General features: G+C 46.7%; 1 protein-coding gene across 4 annotated transcripts; it reads left to right on the forward strand.

The window, feature by feature from the left end:
* The first annotated feature begins 892 nt into the window (after nucleotides 1-892).
* PRKAB1 (protein kinase AMP-activated non-catalytic subunit beta 1) lies at nucleotides 893-14,511 on the forward strand. 4 transcript variants are annotated; one of them, XM_027661501.1, is made up of 10 exons: nucleotides 893-3,309; nucleotides 3,399-3,469; nucleotides 4,159-4,275; nucleotides 7,038-7,206; nucleotides 8,063-8,229; nucleotides 9,864-9,957; nucleotides 10,925-11,039; nucleotides 12,218-12,351; nucleotides 12,844-12,912; nucleotides 12,994-14,511. In XM_027661501.1, exons 4-10 carry the CDS (start codon nucleotides 7,048-7,050, stop codon nucleotides 13,069-13,071), a joined length of 816 nt encoding a protein of 271 aa, XP_027517302.1. In that variant the 5' UTR covers nucleotides 893-3,309; nucleotides 3,399-3,469; nucleotides 4,159-4,275; nucleotides 7,038-7,047; the 3' UTR covers nucleotides 13,072-14,511. The 4 variants fall into 4 exon arrangements, with proteins under 4 accessions (XP_027517302.1, XP_027517303.1, XP_027517304.1 ...); XM_027661502.1 differs by lacking the exons at nucleotides 893-3,309; nucleotides 3,399-3,469; nucleotides 4,159-4,275 and adding an exon at nucleotides 6,185-6,213; XM_027661503.1 differs by lacking the exons at nucleotides 893-3,309; nucleotides 3,399-3,469; nucleotides 4,159-4,275 and adding an exon at nucleotides 6,334-6,416.
* Nucleotides 14,512-14,997: the final 486 nt, after the last annotated feature.

A 14,997-nucleotide genomic window follows, 5' to 3' on the forward strand; every position in this document is an offset into this window, starting at 1 on the left:
ATGTGGGAAGTGATTTTCCTAAGCTTGGTTGCCTCTTCTATTTGAAAGCGTAATATCCCTTTTTTCTAACCCCTTGGACAGTTTCAGGATAAAATGAAAGGAGGAAGATTTCTGGCCTACATGATAGCACACAGCCAGTCTACCACAGCTAGTACACTCAGGAGTTGCTAGAGGTCAGGAAATGCCCAAATACCAGCAAGGTGAGCTCTTTGCTTCATTTTCAAAATAGCATCCAGAAAGAGTGTTGAGGCCTTTTCAAAATGGTCCTTCAGTGGTTTCTGAGGGACTTTGCTGCCATGAGGGGAGAGTGGTCAAAGGAGGTCTCTCAGCAGGTTACAGAGTCAGATCTCCACCATCTTGAGTTGCTGGTATCAAAGCAAACCCCACTGCATTGCTGCACAGACACTTTCCTCCATCAGCATATGAAAAAATCAAAGTGTGCACAAAAGTTTGATCCTTCTGCAGAATATTAAACCCCATTACTGTAAACTAAACCACAGCTGGTGGTGTGAGAGGGGAGGACGATTTCCAAAGTTATGTGGGCACTAGAGAATAGGGATAGGCAACTTGAAGTATTTTTTGAAAGTGCCCAACGAGGACTGAGATCAATAGAAGCTAGACACCCGACTTGCTCAGGCTTTTGAAAACCATACTGGAAATCTAACTTGCATATTGATGCTCATAAATATCTTTGAAGTCTTGCTCTTAATATAATTGAGAATTGAGCCATTGTATCTTCAGTGCTTCTGAAGACAAATGTTGGTACCTTACAGTGCTATTGATTGGTATAAAAATAAAGGCTTTATATTAAACCACTTAATGTGACAGAGAAGGGAGAATGCAGCAATTCCTCTAATGTCCTTAGTGCTTCTGTGTCATAGGTAATCTTATTTTTGTTTTACTAATGTACTGGTATTGGTTCTTCATTTATTTATGTTAACATAAATTTTCAGCCATGTTTGAGAAGTGCAGCTTATGCTGGAAATGGTCCTTGTACAACCACACCATTCTGTTGTAGGTGTGACAGGCCCATACAAAGGAGGTATCAAACATAGGGAGCCTAAATGACATTTTACTGCCCAAACAGCAAAGCCCTGGTGACAGCAATGGGTGTGAAAGGCAGAATGCAGTTGTCTGACTGAGGAATTAGTGCCTGTTTCATATTCTGAGGGGCATATATACAAATTTCATTATCTCTGACAGGCTCTGGAAATTGCCTGGTTTTCATTGTCACGCATCTAGGTTTGGATTATTGGTCCATTATTTTGCATTGGACCAGCCATTTTTTGGTGGGAAAAACCCAACTCTCATATATATGTACTGAATGATGTTACTTAATTAAACAGGGGGAGCTGGGAAGCGGTAAAACATATTTCAACTCGTGTGTCTTGGGCAAGTGAACAGGCACTTCCTTCCACAAAGCTGCCTCAGGCAACATTTTTGATGCAGTGTTCCCGCAGGATGAAGGCACCAGCTAATGCCTGAAGTCCAGCTCTCTTTTCTTTCCTGCACATATTACAGGCAGAGACAGATGGAAACTTGAAATTGCTGGCCTCAGCTCCTGGATCATGTTGGCATCTTTTGCTTCTTAGGGGGCAGCTGCATTCTGCAAAACAGCATCATGCACGTATCTTGATATGTAACCCTAGAAGAGGCCTTCTAAATATAAGTGGGGGTTCTTTGCTGCCATGTGAAGGGAGTCAGCCAGACACTTAAACAACATGTGGTGTGAGCTTCATCAGATTGCAGGGCAAAAAAAAAAATAAATCAAGGGGACAATATGAAATGAAATTCTTAGTGTGCCTCCCTGCAGGCACACCCAGGAGTTTGCAGCTTATGACTTGAAGATCAGCACTGACTCTTCAATTTATGTGGTTGCAAGCAGGATCCATAAGCAGTGAGGGCTCCAGAAGTTGTTGTATCTTTGGATATGGGCTCACAGTGTGACCAGTGTTCTGCCTTTCAGCCTGGAGATAGGTTGTATCTGATTGCTGCCCCAGTGTCCATCACTCCCAGCTTCAGTCCAGGTGCATCTGCTGGAACAGTGTGCAAGCATCTCTTCTAGGCTCGTTCCCCTACCAGAGCCTAACTCAGTCTGCCAGTTATTTAAGATGGATTTTGCCACTGATTTGCCTCAGTAGGGGGAGAGACAGGATCATCTACCCAGTTAGTTTTTACTTTGTGTGATTGTGTGTGCACATGCCCTAGATGAGGCATTTAAAGGACTAAATTCCCCAAGGCATCCTTGAACAGATGCGGAACCTACCCTGACTTTGGAGGAGATACCTCCATGCAGAGTCAGAGCCCCCAGCAGGCACAGGCTTCTGGCTGGCTTTAACCCTTCAGGCTGAAACACTACCTGAATGTTGGTTCTCTTTTGTAATCCTCCCATCTCCAGCCTCATTTTTAACTAGCAGGTCTGGGAAGGTGTGCAGTGTTGGAGTAGGGAAGGGATGCAGTGGTTTGGGAGGGATTTTTTTGTGCACTCCCAATTTTCCATCTCCCAGGCACAACGGCATGTTCTGCATGCACAGCCAAGTGTGTGCAATGTCCCTGAAATGTGAGTGAGCCTTTAAGGAGGCTGCCTGACTTCCTCTGCATCACTCCCTGGCAGCCTGGCAAAGTGGGCTAAATTCAGAAGTGACCTAGAAGGAGGAGGGGGCCAGTGTAAAAATGGAGGAACAAACCTGGAACCCCAAGGTAAAATGGAATATCATAATAAGGAATTTAACCAGAAGGTTTCTGCAGTTAAATTTATCCTGTCTTGAACTCCAGGGTAAGTTCTGCTGCTGCTCCTACCTAGCTCACTCTCCATGGCACAGAAGCTACAAGAAGCACTTGCTCATGTGTCCCGTAAAATGTGATTGATGGCATGTCTGAATTTGATCCACCAGCTCATGTCTGAGGATGGCTCCTCTGGGTTTGTCATATCTCACTGTAGGGCTGAGTCAGCTTTCACTTCACTTGCAGAGACTTCTCTCTGGCTAAGTAAGTTTGGATCATGGCAAGGAAAAAGAACTTTGCCAGATATCAACTGATTCTTCAGGACTTTAAACTGCGTGGTATGAGGCTTTAGGGCACTGCATTTCTTTTTTGACGCCTACTCTGAGGTAAGAGAAGGGGAAACTCCACTGAAATTAAGGGGTGCACACCAGAGCAGGCTGTGTGGTTACAGTGAGCCATGACAGCCCTTTCTTCCCATTTCAACCAGTGTTCAGTGAGGGCTTAACTGCTTTTTGATTTTAATCAACTGCAGGAGACAATCCCAACAGTGAAAAGGAGAGATTCTGGCCTAAAGCACAGTGACTGGTGAGTGCCATCCCTCACTTTTGTGCCTGAAGGGTCTGTAAGGCCATTCTTCACCCCATCTAATACAAGATATGCATTCCCCTAAACAGATCTCTCCTGACCTCAGATCCTGTTTGGTCCTTACTCTCTTTTAAAATGAGTCAGCTGATGAAGAAAGATGGTAAGTGATATCTCCAAGGGGCTAGAATGACTCAGTAGTAATGTTGTCACTTCACTTGACCCCTCAGCCCGTACAGCACCAAAAGTGCTCTGTAATGATTGTTAGAAACTTGACCAGGTCTGCTGAATATCATCCTCTTACGAGCCAAGAACCAAATTGCCTTAAAATTAATTTCTGAATAAGATGCTCTGTGTAAGATTTAATAGTCAGGCCACAACTAGTTCATATTCACTGAAGAAGGTAGGTGTGAGTGAGGGAAAAAGGAGCTGAGCTTTGCTTGTGGCTACTGTCATGGTAACTAACAGAGACCATGTGGCTCTCGATATTCTGCAGGTGTTTTACAAGCATCTGCTTTTAAAACCCCATATGGCTCTAGGAGGTGTTGTAGCACAGTCACGACACCAGATAAAGCATTTAATCAATTAGTTTTATCTTGATTTATGGGCTGTGAACAGTCCAAACGTGGACTGTGCTTTTTTTTTTTTTTTGAGGGAATTTCTTATTCAGAATTACTCAGTTACATTTTCCCCCTGATCCTTTTATCCCCCCATGGGATGTGCTTAGTGAGGGCTAAGCCTGAGTAGCCTGTTGCTGTGTCTCCCATCTGAGAGATGTGGCATTTCAGAAAACTAGAGAGTTGTTGTGATAAATTATTTCAATGGCAAGTGACACTCTGACATTCTCACTAGGGAAGTTAACAAGGAGCCTCATCTGTGACACATATGGAAGTCCTGATGGAAAAATGTGAACCAGCTTCCCATCTGTTTCATCCTCATCTAGAAGTAAGAGAAGGAAGGTTAAGACAGGTATGTAAAGGGGCAGAGGTAGAAAAGATATTTTGTAGTCTTCCTTTGGAACATAGAGGCTGGTCCTGGAGGGAGTAGAAGAGGGAGAGTTTTTATGCCCTTCAGGCTGGAAAGCATGGATGGAGGCAAAAAGTCACAGATGCTGTTAAAAGGAGAAGCAAAACTCCAGGGTTCCAGAAAATCAGTGGGTGGATGAGCTCTGCCAGGGCCTTGTGGCATGTCTTTAGCTAATGTCTTGCTTCCCACATCTCCTGCACTAACAGCTGTGAGGGAATTGGGCTCCCACTCAAGCTGATGGGAGGAAACAGCACCCCAGTGAATGTGAGGACTGTGCCTGCAGACGTGCCCGTGAGGAGGCAGGGGATGAATTAGTTTTCACGGTGTAATTTCATCCCACCCTCGATATTCACGGGGACCAGCACCTCACAAAATGAGTTATGTGCTGATTGCTCCAGGACTGTGCTACACCCACACCCACCAGTCACAGCAAGGGAAGACAAGAATCGGGGTTGAAAAGGAAACAGTCATGGGGAAAAGGGGAAGGAGAAGCCAGCAAGAGGCTGAGATACCTGTGGACAGGACAGAGGCCATGGACACAGGCGACTCCCAAAGGTTTTGGCACTTAGCACAGATCAATCACCATGTAGGGAGGAACCACCACATTTTAATATCAGACTTTAAACTGAATAATGCTTGTAACCTACCACAGACTGGTTACCACAGCCTCGTGAGCTATTAGCAGTCCTTACCCTGCATTTTATTACCTCTCTGTGGCTCTCAGAAGTATCAATAACTGTTGCAAAGAAGTAAGGGCAGGCCCCAAGTGAAGGTACTGTTGCCTGCAACGTGCCTACTTGGCTGTTGTGCAGATCATCAGAATGGGCAAGAGATGGAGCCTGCACTGCAGACAGAGCCAACACACACAGAGGTGTGTGCACTGGTACTGGCCAAAAGAAGAACTTGGGGAGAACACAAGGATTGAGTTTGGAGACCAGGAGTTTAGGAGCACTGAGCTGTGTGAAATACCCAAATAACAGCAGCTGTATTTTATATCAGGGAGCTGTTCTGCAGGGGCTGGGGAAGAGCTTCCTGCACAAGTTGCCCTTGCACCCCTCTGGCAGGTTATCCTGTGCCTGGGGTGTTGGACACACCAAAGACAGACGAGAAGCAGCTGTTCCTCAAAACACCTGGCGGGAGCCAGCCCTGGGTCTGCCGTGGGGCAGAGCAAATCTGTCTGTCCCAACAGAATTCTTTTTACAGTGTAACAGCATTCCACCGGGACACAGTTCGACTTGGTAGGAATCCTTCTGCCTGTTCGCAGGTTGCTTCTGATGGTTATTAAGAAAAAGCAGCTTCAGTAGCTGAGATGCAGGGCATGTGCACTGCTCAGGTTTACGAGTTGCCCAGGGAGGTGGCGGAGCCACTGTCCCTGGAGGTGTTTGAGAAGAGCGTGGATGCGGCATCAGTGCCGTGGTCTGGGTGACAAGGTGGTGTGGGGTCAGAGGTTGGACTTGATGATCTCGGCGGTCTTCTCCAACCTAGTTGATGCTGTGCTAGAAAAGTAGAAGAAAGACAGCAACAGCTGGTGAAGAGCAAAGGGTAAAACCAGATTGTGTGATTGGGAATTCTTAGAGAAATATATAAGTGTTATTTCATATGGGAAACATTCATCAGTTAAGGGCTCAGACTCCACCGGCGCTTCCTCGCGGGCCGATGGTCCCAGCGCGCCCTGACCGCGGGGCTCAGCGCCCATCCAGCCGCTGAGGGGACACGCAATTCCTCCTCGGAGAGAGCAGCCGCCCCCTGGCACCGGGATGGAGGCGGGGATGGAGGCGGGGGCGGAGCAGCACCGGAACCCCCGCGCCGGGCTCGGTTCCCGGCGGCGGCCGCGGGCCGGACCGGGCGGAAGCGGAAGAGCCGCGGCGGGAGCGGCGGGCGGTGGGTGCGGGGCCCGCGGGGCCGGCGTGGGGGGTTCCGTGGCGGACCCGGGCCGGGCTGTGGCGACTCTGCCCCGGGGCTGCCGGGCCGGGCTGTGCCGCCCCCGGCGGGACTGGGCGCCTGCGGGAGCCGCGCCGTGTGGGCTGCCCGAGGGGACGCGCCACGCGCATCCGTGTGGGGCGGGAGGAAGGGCTGGGAACCAGGTGCGTTCTGCCTCTCCCGGGGAAAAGCGGGGACCGGAGGGAGCGGCTGTTCTCTCCCCAGGGCAGTAGTCACGGCCCCGAGGCTGCCAGAGCTCAGGGAGCTCATGTTCCAGCGCTCTTGGAACGTGGTGGGATTTTGGGGTGTGCAGGGCACTCGATGAGCCTGGTGGGTCCCTTCCAACTCAGCGTATTCTGTGTTTAGAGCCCCTCCCGGCGGGTGACACCCGAGATAACGTTATTGTGGTGAAGTCACGTTTTCGTTTGGCTGGTTTCGAGGCGTTCTGACAGAAAGTTCTACTGATGTTTCGGCCGATGTGATGGAGCGTTGTGTGCAGGGCGTGCAGAGGGCAAAGAACAAGCCCTTGGCTTGGGAAGACACAACACTTTTGTGCTGCTGACAGAGACCGGCTTGGCCACCTTCTAGAGTGAGCCTGGCGGAGGTGCACTGGTATTGAACATTATGGAGAGTACTTAAAATTGCCACTTAGTGTCTTTGTCCTGAGTGTGGGATCTTCAACTCAGAAACACAGCTCAAGCCCACTGATGAGTTTGCTCTCCTGCCTGCTGATGTTCTGGCTTCAAAAGTAACCTGTGTTAACCTGACCTTTCCTGCTCTTTTAGATCCTTGAACATGGGGAACACGAGCAGCGAGCGGGCGGGGCTGGAGCGCCATGGGCACAAAGGAGCCCGAGGGGATGGCACAGGAGGAGCCACCAAGGAGGGGGATCGGCCCAAGATCCTCATGGACAGCCCTGAGGATGCAGATTTGTTCCACTCTGAGGAAATGAAGGTGATTTGTTCTTGTCTTTCAGCATTACTGGCTTGGCACTACTGCCGGTTATGGGGCTGTTTGTTACCCACCTGCAGTGATTTTGTTCTTGAGTTTACACCAAACGGACCACCCCCCTTGCTTCCCATGCCAAGGAGAGAGAGGGCACTGATGAGGAGTGTAATGGCATGGTTTCCAGCAAGAACTGAGTGTAGAAAAACTGAAATGTAGCTGGCTCAAAGCTCGAAGGACAGTGCCCCAGCTTCCCTTGAATCCTTAGGGCCTTTGCAGTTACCAGTGACATTTTACCTGTCTATTCCATATCAAAAGATATGTTATTTTTTTTACTCAGCGTTAGATGGGTTGTTAGAAGTGTCTCGCTGCATATAGTGTTTCATAAGAACATCTAACAGAAAATTACACTTAGATTTTGGCTGTTGGACAGAACTGTTTCCTACAGGCAGCTCATGGTCTTTCTGCCAGCTCTAATTCTGTGCCTACAATATTTGTACAATCTAAATGCTTCATAAGTATTTCTCCTTATTTTTCTTCCTCTTCTTATATCTGTGTATTTTGAAAGCTTTGGTGATCTCAAGTCATTTATTTTTAACCTAATTGGGGCTGGAGGCAGTGGCATCGTTTTGCCTTCCACTCTTTCTGCAAATTTGGAAGGCTTTAGCATCTTTGCAGAATTGTGCAAATGAACTTGTGAACTGCATCTAGAAATGCAGTTTATATTCTCCATCTGACAAAAACTACTTGTAGAACTTTTACCTTAGAGAATTATGCCTGAGGGCAAAAAAAGCCTTCAGTACAACACAGGTTGTCTAAGTGCTCCAGGAAAGAATTCCTTCAGATTCAGACGTTGTTTTTGCAGGCTCCATTGGAGAAAGAGGAATTTCTGGCTTGGCAGCAGGACCTGGAGGTGAACGATAAAACCCCCACTCAAGCTCGGCCCACGGTGTTTCGCTGGACTGGAGGAGGGAAAGAAGTTTATTTGTCAGGGTCCTTCAACAACTGGAGCAAAATTCCTCTGACAAGGAGGTAACAAACTGCTGCTGCAGTGGTGCTCCCCAGGGACTGGGAGAGCTCAGTGCTGTGAGAAAGGTGGTCAGTGGATGGATGGGGACTGTGCTTGGATTTACTGCTCCTTAAGCCTGTGATAAGAACCTGCCTTGTTGATTCTCGGGTGGCACAGGAGGGAAGTTGAGCTGTGAGTCAGTTTTAAAGGAGTGATTTGTTCACTGGGCACCACACAGGAATGACCCAAAGCACTGCCTGTTGTGCAGTCTGTGCCTGGGGTGGGGAAGGGAAAGCTGGTTGTAAGCACAATGTCTCTGGTGACACCTGGATGTCCTTGCCATATCAGTGGCTTTTTTCCAGCTCAAAGGGACCAGGGAACTCTGAGCCTGGGACACGGCACAAATGAGAGAATAAATCCATATTAAGGCCCCAACTGCTTCTTCCTACCAGAGAGCTCTGGAGCTCTGCTTCTTCAGTACTTGAATAAGTATTTCATTTACACCAATGTGGGTTTTTTTTCAGAAATTTAAAACTTAATGTATGGCAGAGAATCTGACTTTTTAACTGTTGATCTGAGCCCTGTTGTCTGTCAACAGTGACTGATCTACCAGGTCCTGGTGTGTCTTATCTCAGTGAGTGGCTGCCTGCACTGTCATTGGTGCAGAAAGGTCTTAATTTCTAAGGAAACTTGAGGGAGGAGCACTGTGGCCTGATAAAATGGCATGGGAGGATTGTTCTGTGCATGTGAAATAAATTATTGAGAGAGGAGCTGGAAGAAAGGCCAGCAGAACATCAGTATTGCTGTCATACTCTTAAGTGGAAAGCCTGGGAGACAGAAAATGGTGAAATGAATATGGAAGAAGGATAAAAATATCTCTTTATCAAAAAGAAAAAAAAAACCAGGTTTGTCTGTTTCTGTTGTCAGATTATGCATTCTGGGAGTGGGGTGTTTATACCTCTTTAGAGGCTGGATAAAATCACATTACTGAACCCAGTACACTCAAGTAGGAGAGCTTGTTATTCCAAACTGAAATTTCACATCCAGCTCTGTGGTGGGATGCTTGCACTCCATACCTGAGCAGAAGGGAAGTGGCAGTTGAGCATCAACTGTTTCTCAGCTTTCTGAGGTGCTGGTAAAGCCTTCTGAAGAATCAGGAAGTTCACAGCACAGGAGTAGATTGCCAAGCAGCAGCTCTTCAGCCCCAAAGTAACTCAGAAGTATGGAGTTGCTGCTTTTATCCAGTCATTGTTCATCTGTTTCATAGGCATTTGGGAAATGCAATTTATGATGGCAAATACTGAAAGGGAAGGAAATAGGAGAAAGCTGATCTTGTTCCATCAGCAGGAGTCTCACAGATAAAACGAGGTCTCGTGTACTAACAAGTAATGTGAAGATGTGAGGGTGACTTTACAAAAGCTCAGTGGCAGTTACTTGATGTCAGGAGTGTGGGGGAACTTACTGTCACTGAGGAAATTATCATTAATGATAATTGATTCTTTAGATTGCAGCAGAGATTCTCTTAAAGGTGGCACTGCCTTTTTAAGGTTTTGCACGTTACAGAGGCTTGTGCTCTGTGTCACATTGTGTGTCACAGTTTATAGACCAATGTACTTTTCAGAGCCTTTCAGGGCTGATTGTTTGCCTTAAATTCCAGTCACAATAACTTTGTGGCAATCCTGGACCTGCCAGAAGGAGAACACCAGTACAAGTTCTTTGTGGATGGGCAGTGGACACATGATCCTGCAGAGGTAATGTTTGCTTTGAGTCACTATTTATTGATTGATGCACCTGAGAATGAGAAACTGGCTGGTTTCTCTCCCAAGAGCTGGTCCTTTCAGACAGAAGGCATCAGTTAACAGCAGAAATTGGCTGTTCAAGCTGGTGAGAGAGAGGTTTCTGATCCCAGCTGGACTAGTGGCAGCATCAGACTGAACCACAGAAGGCAGGAGATGTAACAAAAGAGGGACAGGATCTCTTGGCCACTGTTTTATAAGCAGTGCCAAGCTTTTCTTGCCTAGTGCCAAACTGCCTTTTAGAGCACTGTAGCATTGCTGACAGCCCAGGTCTCGTTGTGCTGCACTGGCTTCTGTGCCAGGATGTTGCTGTTGCTGCTCTAGTAGTCCAGAAATTGTGCCAAAATCTACCAGGCCTGTTCTTCCTCCTGTGCTATAAAACGAATTTTGACCCCAGCCCACCCAGCAGTCCTCACCTGCTTCAGAAGTCTGCATTCACACCTGCTGGTTCCTTCTTGCTGTCTTGGCAAACCTTACAGAATTTACCTTCAGCTCTTGGAACCTCCTACCTTGAACTCCAGCCTTAGCTTTGTAGCAAACCAGCAGAACCAGCCATGCTGCATCCTACATCAGGCCTTGCAGGTCTGAGCCTGGCTCCATAAGCCCTGTAGAGCTGGAAGTGAAGCTTAGCTCCTGCTGTCACTGGTAGCTTCAGCCCAGACATGACCCTCTCCTTGTCTGTAGCCCAAGAATTGACCAAGTGCTGTGGGCCTGGCAGGTTCCACGGGCGTTTTTCCCTCCCAGTCCTTAATCCTGAATTTGCTCTTAACATAAAACTAACTGAGCTCTTTTCATATCTGCTTCCATCATATTTTAAAAGCAATATACCTCATCCTTGGTAATGCTGATTGTGTACTTTTGAGAATTCAACAGTCCCACAAGCTTTTTTTAATTCTGATTTTTGTATCTTACCTCTTCCCAGCCAGTAGTAACCAGCCAGCTGGGTACTGTCAACAACATCATCCAGGTGAAGAAAACTGACTTTGAAGTATTTGATGCTTTGATGGTGGACTCCCAGAAATGTTCAGACATGTCTGGTATGAGCTTACTGGTAATTTTATGTCACACTTTTTAGAGCTGTTAAAAATTTCATTTTCCTTTTTATCTGGAGTTAAAGCTCCAGTACAGATTAATCCACACTTGTGTCAGGCCCTGTGGATGTGAGCAGGAATCACAAATCACAAAGGAAGAATGTGGAATGCACAGAGGGAGCCTCTGACAGAGCAACACTGTGGATCTGATGAGGAGGGGCTCATGGGTGCTTAATAACTGTTTCTTTGCCCCTGCAATGTGCAGTGGCTGGTTTTAGGGCACTCGTTGGTGGATCAGTCTCTGCTTTACCACATTAAACCAATGCTGACAGCCTACATTGCTCCTAATTCCATCTTCCTCTGCTAAGGAAGTGGCTGAGGGGGTCAGAAGTTGCACATTAAGAGACAGAAATTAGGTGCATTTAGCAGTGCTAACACAGGCTTGGGAATGTATCATATTCTCACAGTGTAATAAAAATTATCTGTATCTTAGAATAATTACAAACTTTTTTTTGTCTTAAGTTTCATATTCTAGTGTAACAGAAGAGAGGTAGGATTTAACTTGAGCCATGTCTGAGCTCAGCCTTGCCACCTGCTTGTTACAGAGCTCTGTAGGGATGGAGACCATGACTGAAGCAGTACCTTACATCCTCCTTTGAGCCCAAGGCAGGAGGTGTGTTTGGTTGGTTTTTGCCCTTGACAAACCCTTTTTGGAGAAAGTGTTATTTGTGAGACAAAGCCAGGAGGAGATTCTAGTAGGTGCCTTCCCTGCATGTGCTGTAACAGCATTTCCTTAGACTGGTTTAGGCTCTGAGAGCTCTTTCCATACCCCTGTCTCTGTACAGGAGTGACAGTTTCCTTTCACAGGTACCTCATGTTTTTGTGGTTCCCTGGAGGTAACACAGAGCAGCACTGTGGAATGTTTGCTGGAGAAGTGCTGGGCAGAGATGACAGGAGTTCTGGAGTGCAGTCAGGCCCTCAGAACTCTGCTGCCCAAATCCTCAGCTTGTTTCAAGGCAGACTTTGGCATCTTAAATCTCCTCTTGGGCAGTGACTGATCCTCTGGCACCGCACCAGTGGCTGCAGTTGTTGTACTTAGGTGCCATTGATTTCTTTCAGTACCTCTAAAGAACAGATATTCTTACAGACTATTTAAGATTAAATATTTACCATCTCTCTGGCAGAGCTGTCAAGTTCACCCCCAGGACCATATCACCAGGAGCCCTATGTTTGCAAGGCAGAGGAGCGCTTTAAGTCACCACCTATTCTCCCCCCACACCTGTTGCAGGTCATCCTGAACAAGGACACAGGCATTTCTGTGAGTACTTTAGCTTGTTTTGCTGAATAACGGCCTTGAGAGTGGAAACAGATGGGGAGAAAATCTGGGAACAGACAGGAGACAGCTTAGGAAAAACCTTAGGATAGTTGCTACATTGGTAAGTTTTTTATTATGTATGTCCAGATGGATTCATCTGAAGTAAATTTATTTTTCTACTTGACTCTCTTCAAAATTGAGAACTAGGTTGCTGTTTTTCTCCCAAAACCTTAATCTTCTGAACTGTTAAGAAGCCAGAAGCACATAAGAGGTAGTTGCTGTTTGTTTCATGGTCATGGTGAGGACGCAGAGGGTTTCACCCAAAGGGGTCTTGGGTTGTTCTGAGGCAGTGACTGTGTTTGTGGTGGGCTCAGGGTAAGCAGCAGTGATGTACTGGGGGTATGGCTGGTTACAGACAGTGTTTGTCACCCATCAGCTGTGGTGAGTGAACTGTGAGTTCTGTTATTTTCACACTGTCTCCCTTTCTCTTCCCAGTGCGATCCCGCTCTGCTCCCTGAACCCAACCACGTCATGCTGAACCACCTCTACGCGCTTTCCATCAAGGTGAGAGGGCTGGGCATGTTCCCCACAGGGGTAGATTTAATTATCCATGTCACATGCTCACTTGTTTTCCATCTCCTGTAGGATGGAGTGATGGTGCTCAGTGCTACACATCGTTACAAGAAGAAATACGTGACTACTTTGCTGTACAAGCCAATATGAGCATCGTAGTTGTTTGTGACCAATTGTTCTGGGCCAGTGCAGTCTCAGAAAAAAATGCTTCACTTAACCAAACATACTTCTGCTCTGTGCTGTAGCAAATGAACTCTGATTTCATATTGTTTCTGAGACTTCCAGGTTCTCCCATATTTGCCTTATTTTCCTAGTACCACCTTGGAAGTTCTTGGAAATGGCAGCTTCGTGGCAACTAGACAGGTGGCAAAGGTGTCAGTGCCCACTGTCAGCTCAGTTAAAAAACCACCAGTTTAATTAGGCTGCAAAATGTGAGGGCAGCAGCAGATCGAAGAGCTTTAGCAGCGAGGCAGGCTCTGAGTCTGTCAGCCCAAAGTCTAGAAAGTTCAGGATTCTTGTGGAATCTGATCTGAGCATAACACTCAGCAAAAGCAAGCTTATTACTGCTTCCATAACTCATCAAACACAATCATTTCAGTAGCAAGTTCCAAACTTGCATGGCTGAAGTAAGTTTGAATATTGATGATCTGTTTTTGTAGCAGCCTTTTCTGGGCAAAATCAGCAACATAGTCACCTACAAGCTCGTTATTATTTTACGGTAGACTGGGGTGCACGGGTTCTACTGTGAATAGCTCTGTAGTTTTTCTCTTCAGGAGAACTGAAATACTTTTCCCCTGTGGAATTTCTGGTAAAGACAGTTGTTTTTAATGGCTGGATTTTTCTGTAAATCGTAAATGTGTCTTGGCAGTAATCTGCTTTTTGAGACCGGTTTCTCTTGCTGTCACTGATGAGGACTTCCTTAAGCTGGCATAGGTAGCTGTAAGGAAATGGATGGATTCAGTTTAGGAATTAGTTCCTCAGTAAGAGCCTGAAGGTGACTGTAAGTGTCCTGTGTCCCAGTGGCCAAACTTGCCCCTCGGTGTCCGCAGTTGCAGCGTGTTGGCTGCAGCAGCACCGCAGCCCTCTGTGCCAGGGCTGGAACTGGGCAATTTTTTATTCTGTTTCTGTTTTCTGAGTGATCAAAGTAATGCCAGGCTGCCTGTACCTGATACTCACAGCCTGTTTTATCCCAAAACAAATGCAACATTAATGCAAACCTGCTGCCAGTGTGCCCCAGGCCCGCCCGGGCTTGTGTTGGTGCCTGGGGCACCGTGACTGTGCCAATGATAACCAGCCCCGTCCCACTGTGGGGGAGAGCACCCTGCACTGATCTGTGAGGAGTCTGAGTGGGGCCAGAGCTGCAGCAGAGTGGACCAGCCACAGAGGGAGGCTGGTTTGCCATCCTGGGGTCTGTTCACCAGCCTTGTTGCAATATCTCCAGTAGCTGAGTTAGACCTGGGTCCAGTGCAATGGTTTTCTCTGAAAACTCTTTTCTTCATTCTGTGCTATGGATAGTATTTGGTATTCTGAACTACAGAATTGCTTTTGTTTTCAGCCTCTTTAGAAACAAATAAAACATTTTCAAGAGAAGTGGGTGACTTGCTTTGTTATTACCCTTCCCATCTTTGGAAACCTGGCCTTCATGAGTTGTTATTTTTTTATAACCTGTGATTGCCTGGTTGCAGTTTTATGGCTCAGTGGGTTGTGCAAGCTTTTCATTCAGAGATGCAGCTTGAAACACTTTCTCCACTTGCACTTAGTGAAGACAGAGGTGTTGGTGTTTATTTGTGATGTAGGGGAACTTTTTCAGCTGTGTTCACAGAAAGTGGCTGTGAGAATGTATTGGCAGAGAGAAGTCCTGCAGGGAGGCCTCTTAAATGCTTTCAGTGCCTGCAGGGAAATTACAGCACAAGTTTCTTATTTGAGTGACCCTGAACTAATTTTTTTTTTTGCTAGAAGAAAAGCTTAGCAGTAGCTTAATAAGTTTGGGTTGGTTTTTCTTTTTTTTTTTCCTAGTTACAAAAGAAATTTTTCACATGTCAGTGACTAAAGGAGCTGAAACCCTGAGACATGGAG

Source organism: Corapipo altera, unplaced genomic scaffold, assembly GCF_003945725.1.
Source record: "Corapipo altera isolate COAL_440 unplaced genomic scaffold, ASM394572v1 150, whole genome shotgun sequence".
In the NCBI taxonomy this organism is placed as follows: domain Eukaryota; kingdom Metazoa; phylum Chordata; class Aves; order Passeriformes; family Pipridae; genus Corapipo; species Corapipo altera.

Excerpts from the sequence above, each read along its gene's own strand:
- PRKAB1 (XM_027661501.1), top strand. The coding sequence starts at position 7,048 with ATGGGGAACACGAGCAGCGAGCGGGCGGGGCTGGAGCGCCATGGGCAC. Across the intron at positions 8,230-9,863 it reads AAAATTCCTCTGACAAGGAG|TCACAATAACTTTGTGGCAA; the intron begins GTAACAAACTGC and ends CTTAAATTCCAG. Across the intron at positions 12,913-12,993 it reads TCTACGCGCTTTCCATCAAG|GATGGAGTGATGGTGCTCAG; the intron begins GTGAGAGGGCTG and ends CATCTCCTGTAG.